Source organism: Brienomyrus brachyistius, unplaced genomic scaffold (assembly GCF_023856365.1).
Source record: "Brienomyrus brachyistius isolate T26 unplaced genomic scaffold, BBRACH_0.4 scaffold37, whole genome shotgun sequence".
Taxonomy (NCBI): domain Eukaryota; kingdom Metazoa; phylum Chordata; class Actinopteri; order Osteoglossiformes; family Mormyridae; genus Brienomyrus; species Brienomyrus brachyistius.
Window position 1 is genome coordinate 2,612,652 of NW_026042312.1, and position 17,668 is coordinate 2,630,319.

Consider the following 17,668-nt stretch of genomic DNA (forward strand, 5'->3'; position numbering starts at 1 on the left):
CTTCAAATAATTATGTTCAGTTATGCACTCAATACTTGGTCGGGAATCCTTTTGCAGAAATGACTGCTTCAATGCGGCGTGGCATGGAGGCAATCAGCCTGTGGCACTGCTGAGGTGTTATGGAGGTCCAGGATGCTTCGATAGCGGCCTTAAGCTCATCCAGAGTGTTGGGTCTTGCGTCTCTCAACTTTCTCTTCACAATATCCCACAGACTCTCTATGGGGTTCAGGTCAGGAGAGTTGGCAGGCCAATTGAGCACAGTAATACCATGGTCAGTAAACCATTTACCAGTGGTTTTGGCACTGTGAGTAGGTGCCAAGTTGTGCTGAAAAATTAAATCTTCATCTCCATAAAGCTTTTCAGCAGATGGAAGCATGAAGTGCTCCAAAATTTTGATTTCCGAATGACAGAAGCGCCTGACCTGGGCTACAGAGAAGCAGCACTGGACTGTTGCTCAGTGGTCCAAAGTACTTTTTTCGGATGAAAGCAAATTTTGCATGTCATTCGGAAATCAAGGTGCCAGAGTCTGGAGGAAGACTGGGGAGAGGGAAATGCCAAAATGCCTGAAGTCCAGTGTCAAGTACCCACAGTCAGTGATGGTCTGGGGTGCCATGTCAGCTGCTGGTGTTGGTCTACTGTGTTTTATCAAGGGCAGGGTCAATGTAGATAGCTATCAGGAGATTTTGGAGCACTTCATGCTTCCATCTGCTGAAAAGCTTTATGGAGATGAAGATTTAATTTTTCAGCACAACTTGGCACCTACTCACAGTGCCAAAACCACTGGTAAATGGTTTACTGACCATGGTATTACAGTGCTCAATTGGCCTGACAACTCTCCTGACCTGAACCCCATAGAGAATCTGTGGGATATTGTGAAGAGAAAGTTGAGAGACGCAAGACCCAACACTCTGGATGAGCTTAAGGCCGCTATCGAAGCATCCTGGACCTCCATAACACCTCAGCAGTGCCACAGGCTGATTGCCTCCATGCCATGCCGCATTGAAGCAGTCATTTCTGCAAAAGGATTCCCGACCAAGTATTGAGTGCATAACTGAACATAAGTATTTGAAGGTTGACTTTTTTGGTATTAAAAACACTTTTCTTTTATTGGTCGGATGAAATATGCTAATTTTTTGAGACAGGAATTTTGGGTTTTTCATGAACTGTATGCCAAAATCATCAATATTAAAACAATAAAAGGCTTGAACTACTTCAGTTGTGTGTAATGAATCTAAAATATATGAAAGTCTAATGTTTATCAGTACATTACAGAAAATAATGAACTTTTTCACAATATGCTAATTTTTTTAAAAGGACCTGTATTTATTGAGATCCGCATGCAAGTTACAAGATGGTCTCCTGGCAGCCTATTGCGGATGCTTGGCTCGAGCTGAAAATATATTAACTGTTAGGCTTTAAAAACGATTGCTGATAGCATAAAATGGTGATAGTTTAAAGCAGAAAATTCCATTGTGAAACATCTTTATCACCCTTTAAAAAACGCAGATATTTTTCTCTGCTTTTCAGGTGGCTGACGCTACATATTTTCTGATCATTATTATTAATTTCCCTTTGGCATAAATGCATTATTTTTTAATTGAACTGGGATTTTAGTTCCTTCACCTTTCTCTTTCTAGCTCGCTTTTCGGAGGGAAGTTAATGCCGTAGTTTTTATGAGCAGTCCGAAAATGCCGCTCCACATTTCCCTTCTTCGGAATAACAATGGTAGACTGACAGATGAAACAAACGCACTTCGAATATGACCTTGTGGGGAAAAAATATTCCTCCTTTCATTCCGTATGGAAGTGGTAGGTTATTGGCTTCGTACTTGGTCCTGCTCCCCCATTCAGTTTTATACCCTCTCTTAAGTTTAGTAGAAATAAATTGGAGGCGACTCGGTTGCTTACTGGAGTTTTGCAGCAGCTGGCGCAGTTGATCGCATCATCCTTCCTCTATTTTTTATGTCATGCGATCTACTCAGTCTTTGCGATCGACCAGTAGATCGCGATCGATGTATTGGGCACCTCTGGTATAGAGACAAAAATGACAAGGTGTTGTGCAAATAAGATAAATAACAAAAGGCTATTTAATCTGTTTATTAAAATGACAATGATATAGAGCTCTTCTATAGTAAAGGTAACCTTACAGTAAATAACTTCTGCTGTGATCTGACGCTATATAGAAAATGTAATAAAATAAGATTAACTTGACCTTCTGCGGGGGGCACCCTAATATAATGATAGGGGAAACACTGCTGTTTGTCTGCCATAAAATAAATAAAAGGGGGAATTGGAATTGCATATGACTATGGAGAGAATGGTTGGCTATGGTGAAAGAGGTGTGGACATTTTTACTAATTCACATAAGGGACAGCATAAAGGGTTGTTTAATTCAGTATCAGAGGAATTCATATATTTGTGTGATTATGATAATCACACTATTATAACTTGATTGTACATCTCTTGAATTGAACTAATTACAGTGTCATGTATAACACTGCACTTTTTAATACATTGTCTGGCAGAACAGACTGCAAAACTGTAGTCTCAATGGAAAGCTGGATGAAATTCCTAGGGTGGCGTAGTCAGCTGTCCACTGAGTCTACAGTTTTGTAGTTCGGTCTGTCGCAGTCTGGCGCAGTTGGCAGGATCATCGTCCTGAGAGCAGAGACGCGTGTTCAGTGTGAATGACTCTTCAGTTGTTTTTCTATTTTTAATTACTTTTTTATTCCTATCCATGTCTTTTTTTCCTTTTGTATGCTCATTATTTAGCCAGTACAGCTGTTTTTATTGTAGTCGAAAACAACAGTGAGTGCCAGTCACTGGCAAATCCCTTGGTTCCCGGTTCCACTCCATCTGTCCTCTGGTGGTCCCCTTGAGCTGTGGACCCCTTTCCAGTGTTCTGCAGCCAGACCCTCCTGAGCCGCACGAAAGCGGAAGTTGGCAAAGTGAGATGCGGCAGTAGGCCTATGCATGCAATTGACTGGAGTATGGAGAGTAAAGCCTTTCGTTTTCTTTAATAAAAGTTGTCCGTGTATTTTCTCATATGCGAGAACATCACAACTGCCACTGCACTTGTTGATGTGTAAGTGTGCCCTATTCAAACAATAAAGAGAAACTACATGCAGCACTGAAAAACTATTCCACGGCCAAAAAAAATTAAAACATTCTTTCTATATCAGAAGCTAGTCTCTGACTGAAATTTCTATAAATCTTTATATAAACTGATAGCAATTAACCTAAGAGTACATGCTTGGATTTTAGTATCTGCATGTACTGTGGAACTAAAAAGAATCATAATCAACATATATAATTATGTAAATGAAAAACAAATATGTTGCATTTTGCTTAATAGTTTTGCACGTTGCCATAATTTATATTTAATTTAAAGTATGAAGCACCCAAGCAAAGTTTATGTTGAAATAATACTCAAGATTCTTAAGTCTTAGCTCTGGCACAGTGGTGGATCTAGAAAATTTTACATGGGGTGGCAAGAGATTTTAACAGAGTGGCATGGAGGTTCAGTGAGAAACTGACTATCATTCAGAATCGTGGAGCTCAGGAGCATACTTACACTGAAAAAGTGACAATTTATCTAAGCATTTGGACTCTCATGGTTAAAACAATGCTGATTGTACTTTTCATTATCACTGACCAGTTGTTTTTCTTTGTTGTGCTGTGCAGCAGAACGTTTCACAAACATATCCAAATTAAGAGCCTTTGCACGCTGTCTGTCAGTTTGCACACACACACACACACACACACACACACACATGAACAGTCAAATGCATTCATACCTGTATATATATATATATATATATATAATCAGGAGTGATACTTTCACCACGAAATGTCACCCATGTGCACTGTGTCTTCGAGTAGTGAACCAGTTTTCAATACAATGGTTAAAAAGGCTCAAACCTTCAGTGCCTCGTACCATCTCTACCAGTGTTTTTTTCAACAGGGAAAATACAACTTATATGCTGGCCTTAGAAGCACAACTTCAAAGAATAGCTGCCATGCTTCTGTCTAGCATGGCAGAGGGAGTAAAATGGTATGGGACTGCTTTGGTGCTGGTAAGGTGGGTGATTTACACAGAGTATAAGGTGCAATGAACCAGCAAGGTTACCGCTCTGTTTTACAACTCATGCCACCCTCTGTGATCAGCACTTCTATCAAGCAGCAAGGCTGATTCAAAGCACACTGGTGAAAGATGAGGAATCCAGAGAATTGTCCTGCTTGACTGGCCTACAGAATCATCACATCTCCAGCCTATCAAGCTCATGTGAGACCAGCTTCACCGTGAGGTCAGAGAAAATACCAAGCCAGTCCCACCTCTGGGAATAGCAGGATTGAAATTTCCCCTAATATTGTCATAAACGGACAGCTCTAATGGCAAAGGACTGCAAAGCTGTAATTGCTGCAAATATAGTTTTCATACAGTTTGATTAATTGAAAATGAAGAAGAAACTTATTGCAATATTTATTATATCACAAAGCAGAAGGCAGCAGGGAAAAGTAAAAAAAGAATCACCCCAGATGGGACTTAAAACCACGATATCCAGCTCAGAAAGTCAGGGCTGTGGGCGTTTGGCCAGTGGGGCAACCGGCAGACCTGAGCTTATGACCGGGACACTTGACTCACAATGGAAGCTCAGCAAATTATAAGCAAGCCTGCAAAAGTGACATGAATGGATCTGTGTAATCTATGGTAAAATGCATCTTGGGGCTGAGACATTAACACTCACAGTCGAGGAGAAGATGACATCCATCCATGGATCTCAAATGCGCTCATCGAGTTTCCGCTATGCCTTTGGCATTTAATGTTTGTACTTAGCTATAGAGTGGCAGGAACACAAATGAATGGGAAGTTAATAAAGAAATAATTGCATTACAGCAATACGTCACACATGACTATGTAAGGGAATAGATGAAACCCTGCATACATCACTATAGCAGTGCAATTCAGTACGAAGTGCACTGACATGATTCATATGATTTCTGGTTTGTTTGGAAAATTTAGGTCCACCATAAGCTATGCGTTTTATTTATGATGCATATTGATGACACTATTTGGCTGACACAATATCAGACTGAATTTATTTTATAATTTTAAAGGTTTAAATGCAATTCTGGGTGTTGGACATCTTGTTAGCCTTAGAAATCTATAATGCTCCCCCTCAAGAGAGAGTAAACGACTGCAGGGCATTACAAAGGTCCAGAATGGATTTTTCATTTACAGGTGTCTTCTTTGCCTCTCGTGACCAGTATCTCACTCCGGACCAGTGGTGGATCTCGTACTCAGGCACAGAGAATGGGTCCTTTCTCCCCGTGGATTTCCGCATTCCCTCAGCCACTGATTCCCTCCAAGCTGATGGGGTAACTATGGTTGGCAGAACTGGGGTTTGCTGTTCACTGTCATCCGCTTGACGTTGATGGACCACTTGCTAAGGCTGAGGATGGTGGTCTTTATGTATCCTCACTGTTAGGCCTCTGCACACCCATTTCTTTTGCTGACCAGTTGCACAGAAACATTTCATAGTAAACTGTAACATGATTACAGCAATTATTTCAATGTTGTTCAGTCAGTGAGAATCATTTACATAGTAGGGACCAGATAAGCAGGAAGGGAGGTGGTGTTGCAGAATATGTAAAAGAAAACTTGCAGGCAAGGGAGCTCACTGATAAAAATATAGCTAGAGAAGCTACTGCGCCCTCCACAATTATTGGCAGCCCTTGTAAATATTTGTGAAAAGGGTTAGAAAAAATGTACATTTTCTGAAGTAGCTTCATCTCACACTGAAAAAGTTAGAAAAATAATGCAGTCATTGGTATAGAGTGTAAAGAGGAAGGGGCTGAGGACACACCCTTGAGGGGGTCCAGTGTTGTTGATCACAGTTGCTGATCTGGCTGTGCCTATCCTTACAATCTGTGGTCTATTGCTGAGGAAATTATGGACCCAACGGATGAGAGATGGGGATATGTTCAATTGAAGAAGCTTCTTGAGCATCTGGTGGCGTTGAATGATATTAAAAGCTTAACTGGAGTTAATGAAGAGGACAGTAGCGAAGGTGCCTGGAGATTCAAGGTGTTGGAGAAGGGAGTGGAGGAGACATACTACAGTACCCTCTGTTCTGCTCTTCACCCAGGAGGCAAACTGGTATGAGTCCAGCTGCGGTCTGACAGCTGGCTGGATGATATGAAGTATAATTTTCTTTAGGCATTTCATTATTATCGATGTGAGTGCTACTGGCCGGTAATGATTTAGCTCAGAGGGACGAGGCTTCTTAGCACCCGGGACGATGGTAGAAGTTTTTCAAATTGCAGGAATGGTCACCAATCTATACGAGTTCCAGAAGATGGAATGAAGGATGGGAGCTTGTTCTGTGGCGAATAGCTTCAAAACTTTAGCTGGTACACGATCAGGCCCGGCGGCCTGGCCAGCTTTGCATCTGCTTAGCTGCTGCCTCACGTCCTCTACAGTAAAGGGAGGGTTTGTAGGATCATCAGAGGGAAGGCCATTGAGCAGCTCCTCACAGACAGCAGAGTAGTCCTGCTTATCGAACATTGTATAGAAGGAGTTTAAGGAGTCAGCAAAAGTTGTAAGATCAGTGCCTATGGGATGAAGGTCATGGTAGGGTATTTGACCAGTGTGTAACCAAAAGGCCTGTTTGATGTTCATTGTACTGAACTCCTGCTCCAGTCTATTCTTATATTTGAGTTTGGCATTGATTATCTCATTCTTTACTTGTCTACTGAGTGACTGGACAGACGACCAGTCCTTGCATAGAAATTCTTTGTGTTTTTCCTTCAAGCTGTGCTTAACATGGGAAGTGATACTGGGTCTGTAGGTAGAATATCTCCAGACAGTACTGGTGGGAATAGTGGAATAAATACAAACTTGATGTAGTCTGTAATTACAGAAACTTTATGGTTTTGATCACCCTGGAAAATGTCCCAATCTGTACATGCAAGTGAACCTTATAGTCATTCAATTGCCTCCTCCGACCAGAGGGTGGCCAGGTGCACATGCAGTTTAATGCGCTTCAGTTCTGGTTTGCAGTGAGGTAGCAGGAGGACAACATTGTGGTCAGAGTGGCCAAGTGGAGGATGTACACGCGCGATGAAGGCATCAGAGATCTTACTGTACCATAAGTCCAGAGTATTAAGCTTCTTAGTCCACATACTGATAAAAAGATAGCAAAACAGCGTTAAGATTACAGTTTTTAAAATCACTCGCAGTAACTCCGGGGCGTCGGGATATCTTGCCGTCATGGAGCTGGCGTCCTCACACACTAGCTCCGCCGCTGCCTTGGTGTTGGCGCTTGGTGGAATGTAGACACAGCTAATTACTACAGTAGGGAATTCCCACGGAAGGTAGAAGGGGCGTACAGATAGAATCAGCATCTCTGTCAGGTGTACAAACAATACGGTGTACTTTAATATTCGTGTACCACCGCTCGTTGACAAATATGCCGACCCTACCACCCCACTTATTACCTGACTGAGACGTCCTGTCAGTCCGCCAGATCATAAAATTAGAGAGACTAACCTCAGAGTCTGAGATGGTGTCATCAAGCCAGGTTTCAGTCAGGGCAATAACATAGGTGATACCGCTCCACCCGACACTTGGCATGCAATAAGTCCATTTTATTCTGGAGTGAACATACATTGGCCAGTATGATGGGCAGTAGCGGTGGTCTGAAGGGTCTCCTCCTCAGCTTGGAGCGTACACCTCCTCGCCTACCTCTTTTCCTCAGGCGAAACTCCGGAGGAAGAGCAACTGCCGGCCATGAGGTGATAGACGACCGCAGTTGGAGAAGCTCCCCTCTACTGTAGGTGAGTGGATTGTGGCCATTACCCATGATTGGCTGAATTCATGTTGCTATGTGCATATCTTGTGTCAGCCATTAGGCGCGCTGCTGCATTGACTGGCCGTTTTCTTTAGTGCCCCAGAAGAGATTTTAAGAGAGAGGGGATGAACATGAAGCTCCCCCCAAACACGATAATTTATATTTTATGAATTTAACGCTATCGTGCATTTAAAACACACAAATAGTTAAAATCAGCAGTTACAGATTATTAAAATCAAATATCCTTTCCAGCAGGAAGGACAGTGCCCTAGCGCCCCCAACTGGTCAGCCTTGGCTGTCCTCTCCTAGTTCTGAGAGATATGGCAAAATATTTTTTTTTATATCAATGGATGCTGATAGTTATTACAGTATAATTCCAATCAGAATTTCTTATTCAGCGGTATGATTCAGGTATGCACCGGCTTCACCTTTAAATTTCATATGTGCAATAACTGTATGTTCGTTGGGGACACTTTATATTTTTACATTTTTAAATAAAAATGTATGATTATCTATGGTGAGTAATTTTTACACTTTCATTAAGCTAGATCCATCCATCCATCCATCCATCCATTTTCCAAACCGCTTACCCTACTGGGTCGCGGGGGGTCCGGAGCCTATCCCGGAAGCAATGGGCCAGAGGCAGGGAACAACCCAGGATGGGGGGCCAGCCCATTGCAGGGCACACTCACACACCATTCACTCTCACTCACAAATAGTGAGTAAATAGTGACTCTGTCCTTATATTCATGTAATAAATATACAAATGGAATTATATGGTAATCTGCCTGAGACATAAAGAAGGAAAAAGACAATATTAAAGACCAGCCGCATATAATGATCAATTTCACCCAGACAAACATGATCATTACAAGTGGTTTCCAGTGTATTTCCATTTAGCAGAATACGACTGGCTTTCGGTGATCTGCTCTTGTTCACTTTTCTCCTCCTCTGTCATTTTTGTTAATTTTTCTCCCAAACCAGATAAACTGTTTATGACTGAGCCAGAAACATTAGACTGCTTTTAGTATGTGATGGGTTTAACAGTTTAGGCCACTTTAAAAAAAAATGGTTCTCGTCCCCTCCCGACCCGCAAAAATGCCTCCGACCCGAATTTTTTATTTTTTTTTATTTCGTAAAAATCGCATGGAAAATGCCCAAGAATTATGAAATTTGAATTTCCCGCGCATTCCACATCGACGATTGATCCACATTGTGTAATCCTAGTCTTGGAATGGTTTCATGAACCTAAATTTGTCTCTACCTGAGATGGGCTGGTGCAAAGATTTAAATCTGGGGAAGTGATGTGGTACATGTTCTTAAGTACTTGTTTGTAGAGTTGCATTTCCTCGTTCAACCATTCAGGTTCCTGTATTTTGTAAATTCCTCGTGTTTTAACATGTTTTAATACACTTTCTTTCTAGATATATATTTTAAAATCTTGGTTGTTCATTTAGAATGGGAATGACAAACAGAATATTAGTTTCAAATAGTATCATTTTTATATTCACGAATGAAACATCAACATAAAGTATCCAAATCAATAGTTGGGAAGGCATTTATGAGATACACATGGATCAAGGAATTTACATTCTTGTATTTTCCTACATTTAATATATTTGAAACGCAACAAACTGGAAGAACTGAGGAGGTGTACTAAGTAGGTCTGCTCTCTTCGGTATGTATTTTCAAATATGTATTTTCTTACATATTTGAAAGTCCAAACAGTCAATCAAAATTTGTAAAAAAAAAATAAATAAAAAATCCCGCCCGCCTGACCCACCCCCTCCAAAAAAAAAGGAGAACCATTTTTTTTTTAAAGTGGCCTTAGTTGTAGCTGAACAGAACCGCAATGGCAGATTCCTGGTCACTTCCTGATTTTTGGTGTACTAGTCGGAGATACTTTTAGCTTTAGAACGAAAGAACCATGGCTTATTAGAGAACAGAGTAACAATTATTCATCCATCCCTTTGGGTCTTGGTCAGTCACGTGTCTGCACTGTCTGACACGCCCCCATTCGCCATTTTTAGAGTATCGTGGATGTAAACACATTTGGTTAAACTTGATATTCAGTGTTTTTTTTCTACACAAAAATGTAATGTTTTATGTAATCAGTAATAATCAATTTTCATTACGAAAACACACTAGTAATTTAGGTGTTTACGAAAGGAAGAGAGTCAAGAACACCACAAAAATATCATTGGACATATATTTTATTTTAAATATGACCAATAAGGTTAATTGCCAAGTAGAATACAGGCTCGATATACAATGAGTTTATACAGCTCCTTCCAGACATCATGTGAAACGTTAGAAACCGTACTTGCAAATGTTTCTAAACTTAAACTATAGTTGGGCATTGGTTTGTCAGTGGACAGCAGTGACAGCCTTATCCTGAACTGTGTCTTATAATCCACGCACGCGAATATACACATACATGCACTGACAAACGTGTCATTACAATTTTGCTGTTTACTTTTGTCTTTAAAAAGCATTCACTCTGTAACGCTAATTTAACACGAACAGATTAACCAATTTCTGCACCCTCTGTAGTTAGGCTAGCTTGCTAGCGTAGTTTAATTAATGTGAAAATACTTCAGAAGACAAAAAAATGCATATTCAGTAATAATACAAATACAAAAAAACATCTTGCTTGCCTTTATGAATATGCCGAGAGCAAACACGCATTAAGGGAGATATCGTGTTGACAGTGATCTCCTTTCCTCTCACCGCTGCGACACAGGCCACCCGACGCCTCTTCGTTATCTCCGCTACCTGCTGTCCGTATCCCCTTTTCCAAGTGGGAAACCGAAAAAATGTCATGCGGTGCTACACCTTTCTGCCATTTCTGCCATGTCACTTAGTATGACAGCCTTTCACACAGCATAAGTGTCCCATCTTAAAAAGAATAATGCCACAAGCAAATGCTGCCACTTGAGTTATATACATCCAAAATGGCGATTCGACCCACAATACACTGCGCCTTTAGCGAGTGACGTCACCTGTCAATGACTTACCGAAAAGCTGTAAAAACTATCAATTTATATAATGCCTTGAAGAATGCTTTGCAAATGAGAAAGGATGTGTACTGCTCGTTCTTTAAAGTGTAGTTTGTATGTGTTATGCATCTTGCATTATGTTTGTATATTGTTAAAAAAAAATAAAAAACAACTCTAACCATGAAAAAAACACGTAGACAGGGGAGAATATGCAAATTAACAATTAATTATATTACTGCAAAATAATATCATCAAATATATTTTTTTAGATTTTGCAAGGGGGGGGGCTCTGGGCTGCAGCCCAGGAAAGCCCGTGCATGATGACGTCAGTGGTTCTAGAATCTACAATATTCGAATGACGCTCACCTATCCTGCGCAGCTATAAAACTTTCATTTGCGTCCTGCTTTGAGAAACGATGGGTGTCAAACGATCACGTTCCGACTCTGACTGTGAATCTCCTCCCAAGAAAAGGAGAGAGAGTACGGAAGGCGATTTGCGGTTTAAAGGGCCTCGCAAAGGTTGGACGACTGGCTTTGATAGTTCATGAAAATTACACATAACTTATTTATTATTAAGAAAGCAATGTAAATCTTTTTAATAAGGCTTGCTGCAAGAACAGATGTAAACAATGTACTGGACCTATAGATTAAACAAATAAATTAAAGCAATAATTAATTCATTAATTGATAAAAATTGCCACTGAATGTTTTTTGTAAACAAACATGTACCCAAATTGATTCAATATTGTGGCTGCTTTGATTCTGAACCTGAGCCTATTCTGACTGTAGCATGTAATAGGCACACTAAAGATAATACTGAATGAACAGACCAAGTTCAGGGTAGGCATGCAATAAAGAAATATTAATGCACGGTATTTAAAGTTAGTAGTGAAGTTTCTGCAACTGTGTTATCGTATAGAAAATGCTGTGTGGACTCTTTCTGAAGTGTACCTGCTTAATGTTGTAGAACATTTGGAGGACCTGTACCACCAGGGGGAGCTACTGGGAGAGGGTGGTTATGGAGCCGTGTATGCCGGCACTCGCAAGGCCGATGGCTTCCCAGTAAGTCTCCAAATGGTGTAGTCATGACATGCATAGCTATATCTCTCCAGAGATCCCTTTTATTATACCTGTTAGATGCAGCTGTAAAAGCCTATGTTTTCTCAATATATACTACACTAAATTTGTAAAAATTTTTTCCCTCTAGGTGGCCATCAAACATGCCCGAAAGGATGACGAGGAGCTAGAACTGGTAAGTGTTTTCATTCATGGAGCTTGGTTTATTTGCAAGAATTTCTGCCTTAATATATGTACACCCTGCCCTCCCATTCATAGCCTGGACTTGACGGGCCCATCCCATTGGAAGTGGCGCTAATGATGCTCGTCAGCCATGAGTCATCTTGTGCCAACGTGCTGAAGCTCATGGACTGGTTCAGTGGACCAGAAGATTACATTATGATCCTGGAAAGGCCGGATCCATGCCAGGATCTGTACGAATTCTGCGATAGCAAAGGGGGCTACCTCTCAGAAGATGTTGCAAGGCACGTGCTGGTCCAGGTGCTCCAGGCTTTGCGTCACTGCCAGGACTCAGGCGTCTTCCATCGCGACCTCAAAACAGAGAATCTGTTAATCAGGACGGACACTTTGGAGGTTAAACTAATTGATTTTGGCTGTGGAGACAAATGGAAGGACACCCCCTATGTGGAATATTCAGGTCAGTAAGGGAGGCTAATTAAAAACCTGTCAAACTAACCCCTGTTTTTAACAGCAAGTAGCAGGTAACCTGGACCTGTGATAACTCCCTGCAGTGGAGTTGGATGTGTATTCTTCGGTCCTAACCTAACTCATTGCAGTAAGTCATTTGCCTTGTTATTTCAGGAACAGAAGACTTTGCTCCCCCAGAGCTGTTCCTGAGTGGGGAGTACCTAGCTGGCCCCACCACGGTCTGGTCTGTAGGCCTCACACTTTATGAGCTAGTGTGCGGCTACTTGCCCTTCCGCAACAAGAGGGCAATCATCTCAGGCTGCTTGATATTCCCCTCATGGGTCTCTCCTGGTGAGCTGCTTACTTTTTGTCCCACGACTAGAGTCTCCTGACAGGGAGTGTTCTTTTTCTGACTAACTCTCTGACTCTGCCAATCTATTCTCCAACAGACTGCTGCAGTCTGATTCGCCGGTGCCTGAGGCGTAAGGTGGCGGATAGGCTGACATTGGAGGAGATTCAGGTCCATCCATGGCTGCAGCAGACGTGACTGCTGACCTGAAGGTCAAACAAGAAAATATTGTTTTGTTAACCTTCTGTAATCATGATCATCTTAAATAATGCGCAACTGTCAAATAAAAGATTTACTTTCACAAATGCTCTATATAGGTGTTTCTCATTTGTTCTGATTTCTTGGTAACAGTGGTTAGTTGATGCACAATATCCTGGTTCCCCGAATATCCAAGTCATATCATAATGATTTGACCTGAATTAAAACAATGGTTGGGCCAGAGGGAATCCAGACATCTTGGGGAGATACGTGTTCGATACCTTACTTCGGATGAGCATGATTGATTGAGAGTCGGAGTCTGTTATATTTTACAAGTAGAACCTTTGCTGAGCACCACATTCTGTAACAGCTACAATGATTTGCACAACAATGGCTTTGCACCTGCCTTAGAGCCAAGGTCATTCTTGCTGCAAACACCTTCATTCTGTCTCTCATGCTTGGCCTCAATGTCTTAAAGGTTGTGTAAGCTAAAGCTAATGTTGCTATGCATAAGAAACACTAAGTGTTAATAATTCTGTACTTGTCTGGAAAGAGATTATGTTGCATGATTTCGCCACACCAGCCTCTGTTTCTCATTTGGTCAGCACATTTCATCAGAACAATTCTCTGCATAGCTTAGCATTTGCTATATCATGCTGAGCAGAAGGATGTCACACTTCTGCTCCAGCTTGTGGGAGCAGTTCTTCACTGCAGTTCTTCTGGAACCACTCAGATCACACATATTGCCAGAAGAGCACTTACCTTCTGGACCTGTGGGGCACCATTAATGAAAATTCCCTGTCGAATGCACCTTTATGATGATGCTGAAGATGGTGGCGCGCACAGTCGCAGTGGCTTGTGGCTCTTCATGTTTAGTGCTACTTCTTTGTTTGTCACGCATCTGTGCGTATCCAAAGCGATACGGCCGTCAGGAGGTACTGGCCATGGGCCTCAGCACGCAACAAAAAATCACAGAGGAGCCTCGCCGCTCTTACAACTTTCCAAACGAGATAGCGAGACCTCCGGGTGCTCTGTGAATTGTTATCGCCACCGGCAGCCGGAGACGTGAGCGTAAGCATAAGCGGGGATGTCGCTCCGGCTTGCTAGCGAGACTGTGGAAAGACCCCCACAAACCACCTCTCCCGAATATGTACATCAGCAACGCGAGATCCATTATCCACAAAATGGACAAGCTGGAAGTTCTTATGGAGGGGAATCGCTACGTTTGCGACTGCTGTGTTTCAATAATATCGAAACCTGGCTTCACCCACTGATCCCCGGACGCAGCCGTACAACTAGAGGGCCGCACCATGCACTACTGGGACAGAAAGAAAGACTCCAGTAAGAGCAGAGGAGGCTGTCTGTGCATTCACGTACATAAACATTGGTCTAAAGATAGTTTAACCATACATACACACTGTTTACCGGACCTAGAGTCCATCTCTATTAAATGCCGTCCTTTTTACTTACCGAGAGAGTTAACAGTCGTGCTAATCACAGTTGTGACTTACTACCCAATGCTAACGTTACCATAGCTCTCTCTTTGTTGTCAGACACCATTAATAAGCTACAACAGGCTCAGCCTGATGGCGTACACATCATAGCTGGTGACTTTAATCAGGCAAACTTAAAGTCCGTTCTGCCTAAGCTCTGTCAGCATGTAAAGTACCCGACCAGAGGGGAGAACATATTAGATCATGTTTATACAAACATTAAGATTGATTAAGACCAACATCACATGGCCCGAAGAAGTACTTTCTCAGCTCCTCAGCAGGCTGAACCCCAGGAAAGCCACTGGACCTGATGGTGTTCCCAGGAAAGTACTCAGAGCCTGTGCTGACCAGCTCTCACAGGTCTTCACCATCATCTTCAATCTATCTCTGACACATGCCACCATCTCAGCCTGTCTGAAGTCCGCCACCATCATCCCGGTACCCAAAAAATCAGTCACACATAGTCTAAATGACTTCCGACCAGTCGCACTAACACCCATCATCAGTGTTTAGAGGGGCTGGTCCTAAACCACTGTAGGATCACACATGCACATATCACAAAGCTTAAATTCCAGGTGGCCTGAGACAAGGCCTACCCTGGTACGAGAAGGCACACATCGACCTAGGCCCCAAAGGAGGGTTTGTGACCCCACACACACAGATAACAAGGAAGGCCAGCACTCCAACTTTTATTGCTCAAAGTTTTAACGACCTACAGACAGCAGAGTGGACCCCAAGGACAGGGGTCCCTCGACTTGGCACACAACCCCCTCCCCAGACATCCTGCCTTACATACCACTCACCGAACAGACCAACACCCCAAAGAAAGTTTCTTTTAAGTTTGGCTTTTGTATATCTGTATATGTATTTACTCTTGACTACTAGTCTTAATATACAGATATGTACAGGTTATGTTCGAATGTGTCTTAACTTTTGGAGATTCTTTTTCTTTGTTTGACAAACCTTCTCCCCCCCTTTTTCTTTGCCACATTCCTCGGCAACCCTTATCTGATCTTTGTATTCTACCATGCCTATCTAAGGGTAAGATGTGCTTATGACATGAGAATATGTCATATAATGTCTGTATAAAGGGTAATATCTGTTGAGGTACAACCTAAACCACCTGTACCATATACTGGTGTGAGTAATAGAACATAACATAATAGCATAATATAAGTAATCATTAATTAATCATCACAGATGGTATTTGGTGTGAACCGCTGGGCTGGTACGGCATGTTTGGTATCAAACCGAAGGAAAATCACTCCAGTTTCCAAATTTGGTCAATGGTTACCACAAAAGTGGATAAATCAAAAGTTACACCAGCCTCATGAAAATCACCATTACCAGAGAAGTCAGTCTGGTCATAAATCCCAAAAGGACTGATACCGACCCCCTTCCGAAAGCCTGTCAAATGGATGGTCAGCCATTGGTCCAGGACTCGAATTCCTGGTCACTCCTAATCACGAACCTTATGCTATAAAACCTGGCATCTCAGAACAAAGCAGCGGAGAAAAAGCGGAGAAAAAGGGAAGAAAAAGGAGAAACAAGCAGCGTTCTTGAAGCCCGTCGGTGAAGACCCAAAGAACTGCAACTCAGCCCAAGCTTCACCAGAAGAAAGAACCGGAGGGACTCCACTCCAACAACCGCTGCAAACACCGCGCCTCCCTGAGAGCCATCACCCATCAGCTCATCAGCCACTGCAACCAACTGCAAAGACCTCCCTCTTTCCTGCATCCAAGTAAACCAACTTCCTTTCTTTTCTAACAACCTAAACTGTCCTATTCACCTGCTATATTCCTTTAGGTTTATATTCCTACAAACTGCTTGCTTTGCAGAACAGTTTTTCCCTTTTCAGGTTAATCATTTTAAATCTGGTCACTGCATTTTCATGATTACATCGTTTGTGTCTTTTCCGTTATTTCATGTTTATTGTTTGTTAGGTGTAATGTCTGTCTTATGTTAGTAGTAGGAATAAATGCATGTCTTTTTACACAACTTCAGTCTCCGTCATTGAGTGCTCACAATAGTCCCTGCCTCTGTGCGATCTGGCTACTACGCTCTGAAACCTCAAAACTCGCCTGAAATATCGCGAGACTCTCTCTCATCGGCCGTGAGGGGAGCTTCGCTACCGATCGTTTACATTACCTGGTGACGCAGCTCGCTGGACGAGCCTTCTAACCCAGGTTATTAAGCGATACTGGTTATTAATGAATCCCATTTAAGTCTCACATTAACAGATATCGGGGATTCGCAATTGAGTTTGGAGGAGCCGACCATTCGGCATAACAATTGGTTAATAATCAGCATTAAATAATAATTAATTAAAAGTTAATTAATTTCAAAACATATTGGTGGAGATATAAAAATTTACCTGAGCTAATAATTCCTAAACCACATCAAAACCCACCTCCCTGCATCTTTTGACCCCTATCAGTTTGCCTGCAGAACGAACAGGTCAACTGAGGATGCCATAGCGATCACCCTTCACATCGCACTGAGCCACCTAGACCATCGGGAGAGCTACAGAATGCTCTTCATCGACCTCAGCTCTACCTTTAATACCATCATCCCCGACATCCTGATCTCCAAATTGCACAACCTGGGACTCCCCCCACTCACCTGCTCCTGGATCAAGGACTTCCTCACAAGTCGGCCCCAGATAGTAAGACTTGGACCCCATCTCTCCTCCACCCGGGCACTGAGTACAGGCTCCCCACAAGGCTGTGTGCTAAGCCCACTACTCTACACCCTGTACACCTCTGACTGCAGACCGGCCCACTTCCCGGATCCACTTCCCCTCCACATCAAGGGCGACTGCGTGGAGAGGGTCCACACCTTTACCTTCCTGGGCACCACAATCTCTTCTGACCTCTCCTGGACTGAAAACATCACAGTTGCCATCAAGGCCCAGCAGCATCTGCATTTCCTGAGAGTGCTCAGGAAGAACAACATCAGTGAGAAGCTGCTGGTGACCTTCTACTGCTCCACCATTGAGAGCATTCTAACATACTGTATCACAGTATGACTTTCCCGCTGCACTAAGGCAGACTGGAGGAGAAAGAGATCAAGA

The 17,668-nt window shown here is 42.4% G+C and overlaps 2 protein-coding genes across 4 annotated transcripts in view; one reads left to right on the plus strand and one right to left on the minus strand.

The window, feature by feature from the left end:
- Positions 1-17,668, minus strand: part of LOC125722196 (uncharacterized) — a 240,263-nt gene that overhangs the window by 115,973 nt on the left and 106,622 nt on the right. The window lies entirely within an intron of this gene.
- LOC125722182 (serine/threonine-protein kinase pim-1-like) lies at positions 11,229-13,319 on the plus strand. Its single transcript, XM_048998368.1, has 6 exons — positions 11,229-11,370; positions 11,819-11,913; positions 12,059-12,103; positions 12,187-12,565; positions 12,730-12,906; positions 13,005-13,319. Exons 1-6 carry the CDS (start codon positions 11,268-11,270, stop codon positions 13,100-13,102), a joined length of 897 nt encoding a protein of 298 aa, XP_048854325.1. The 5' UTR covers positions 11,229-11,267; the 3' UTR covers positions 13,103-13,319.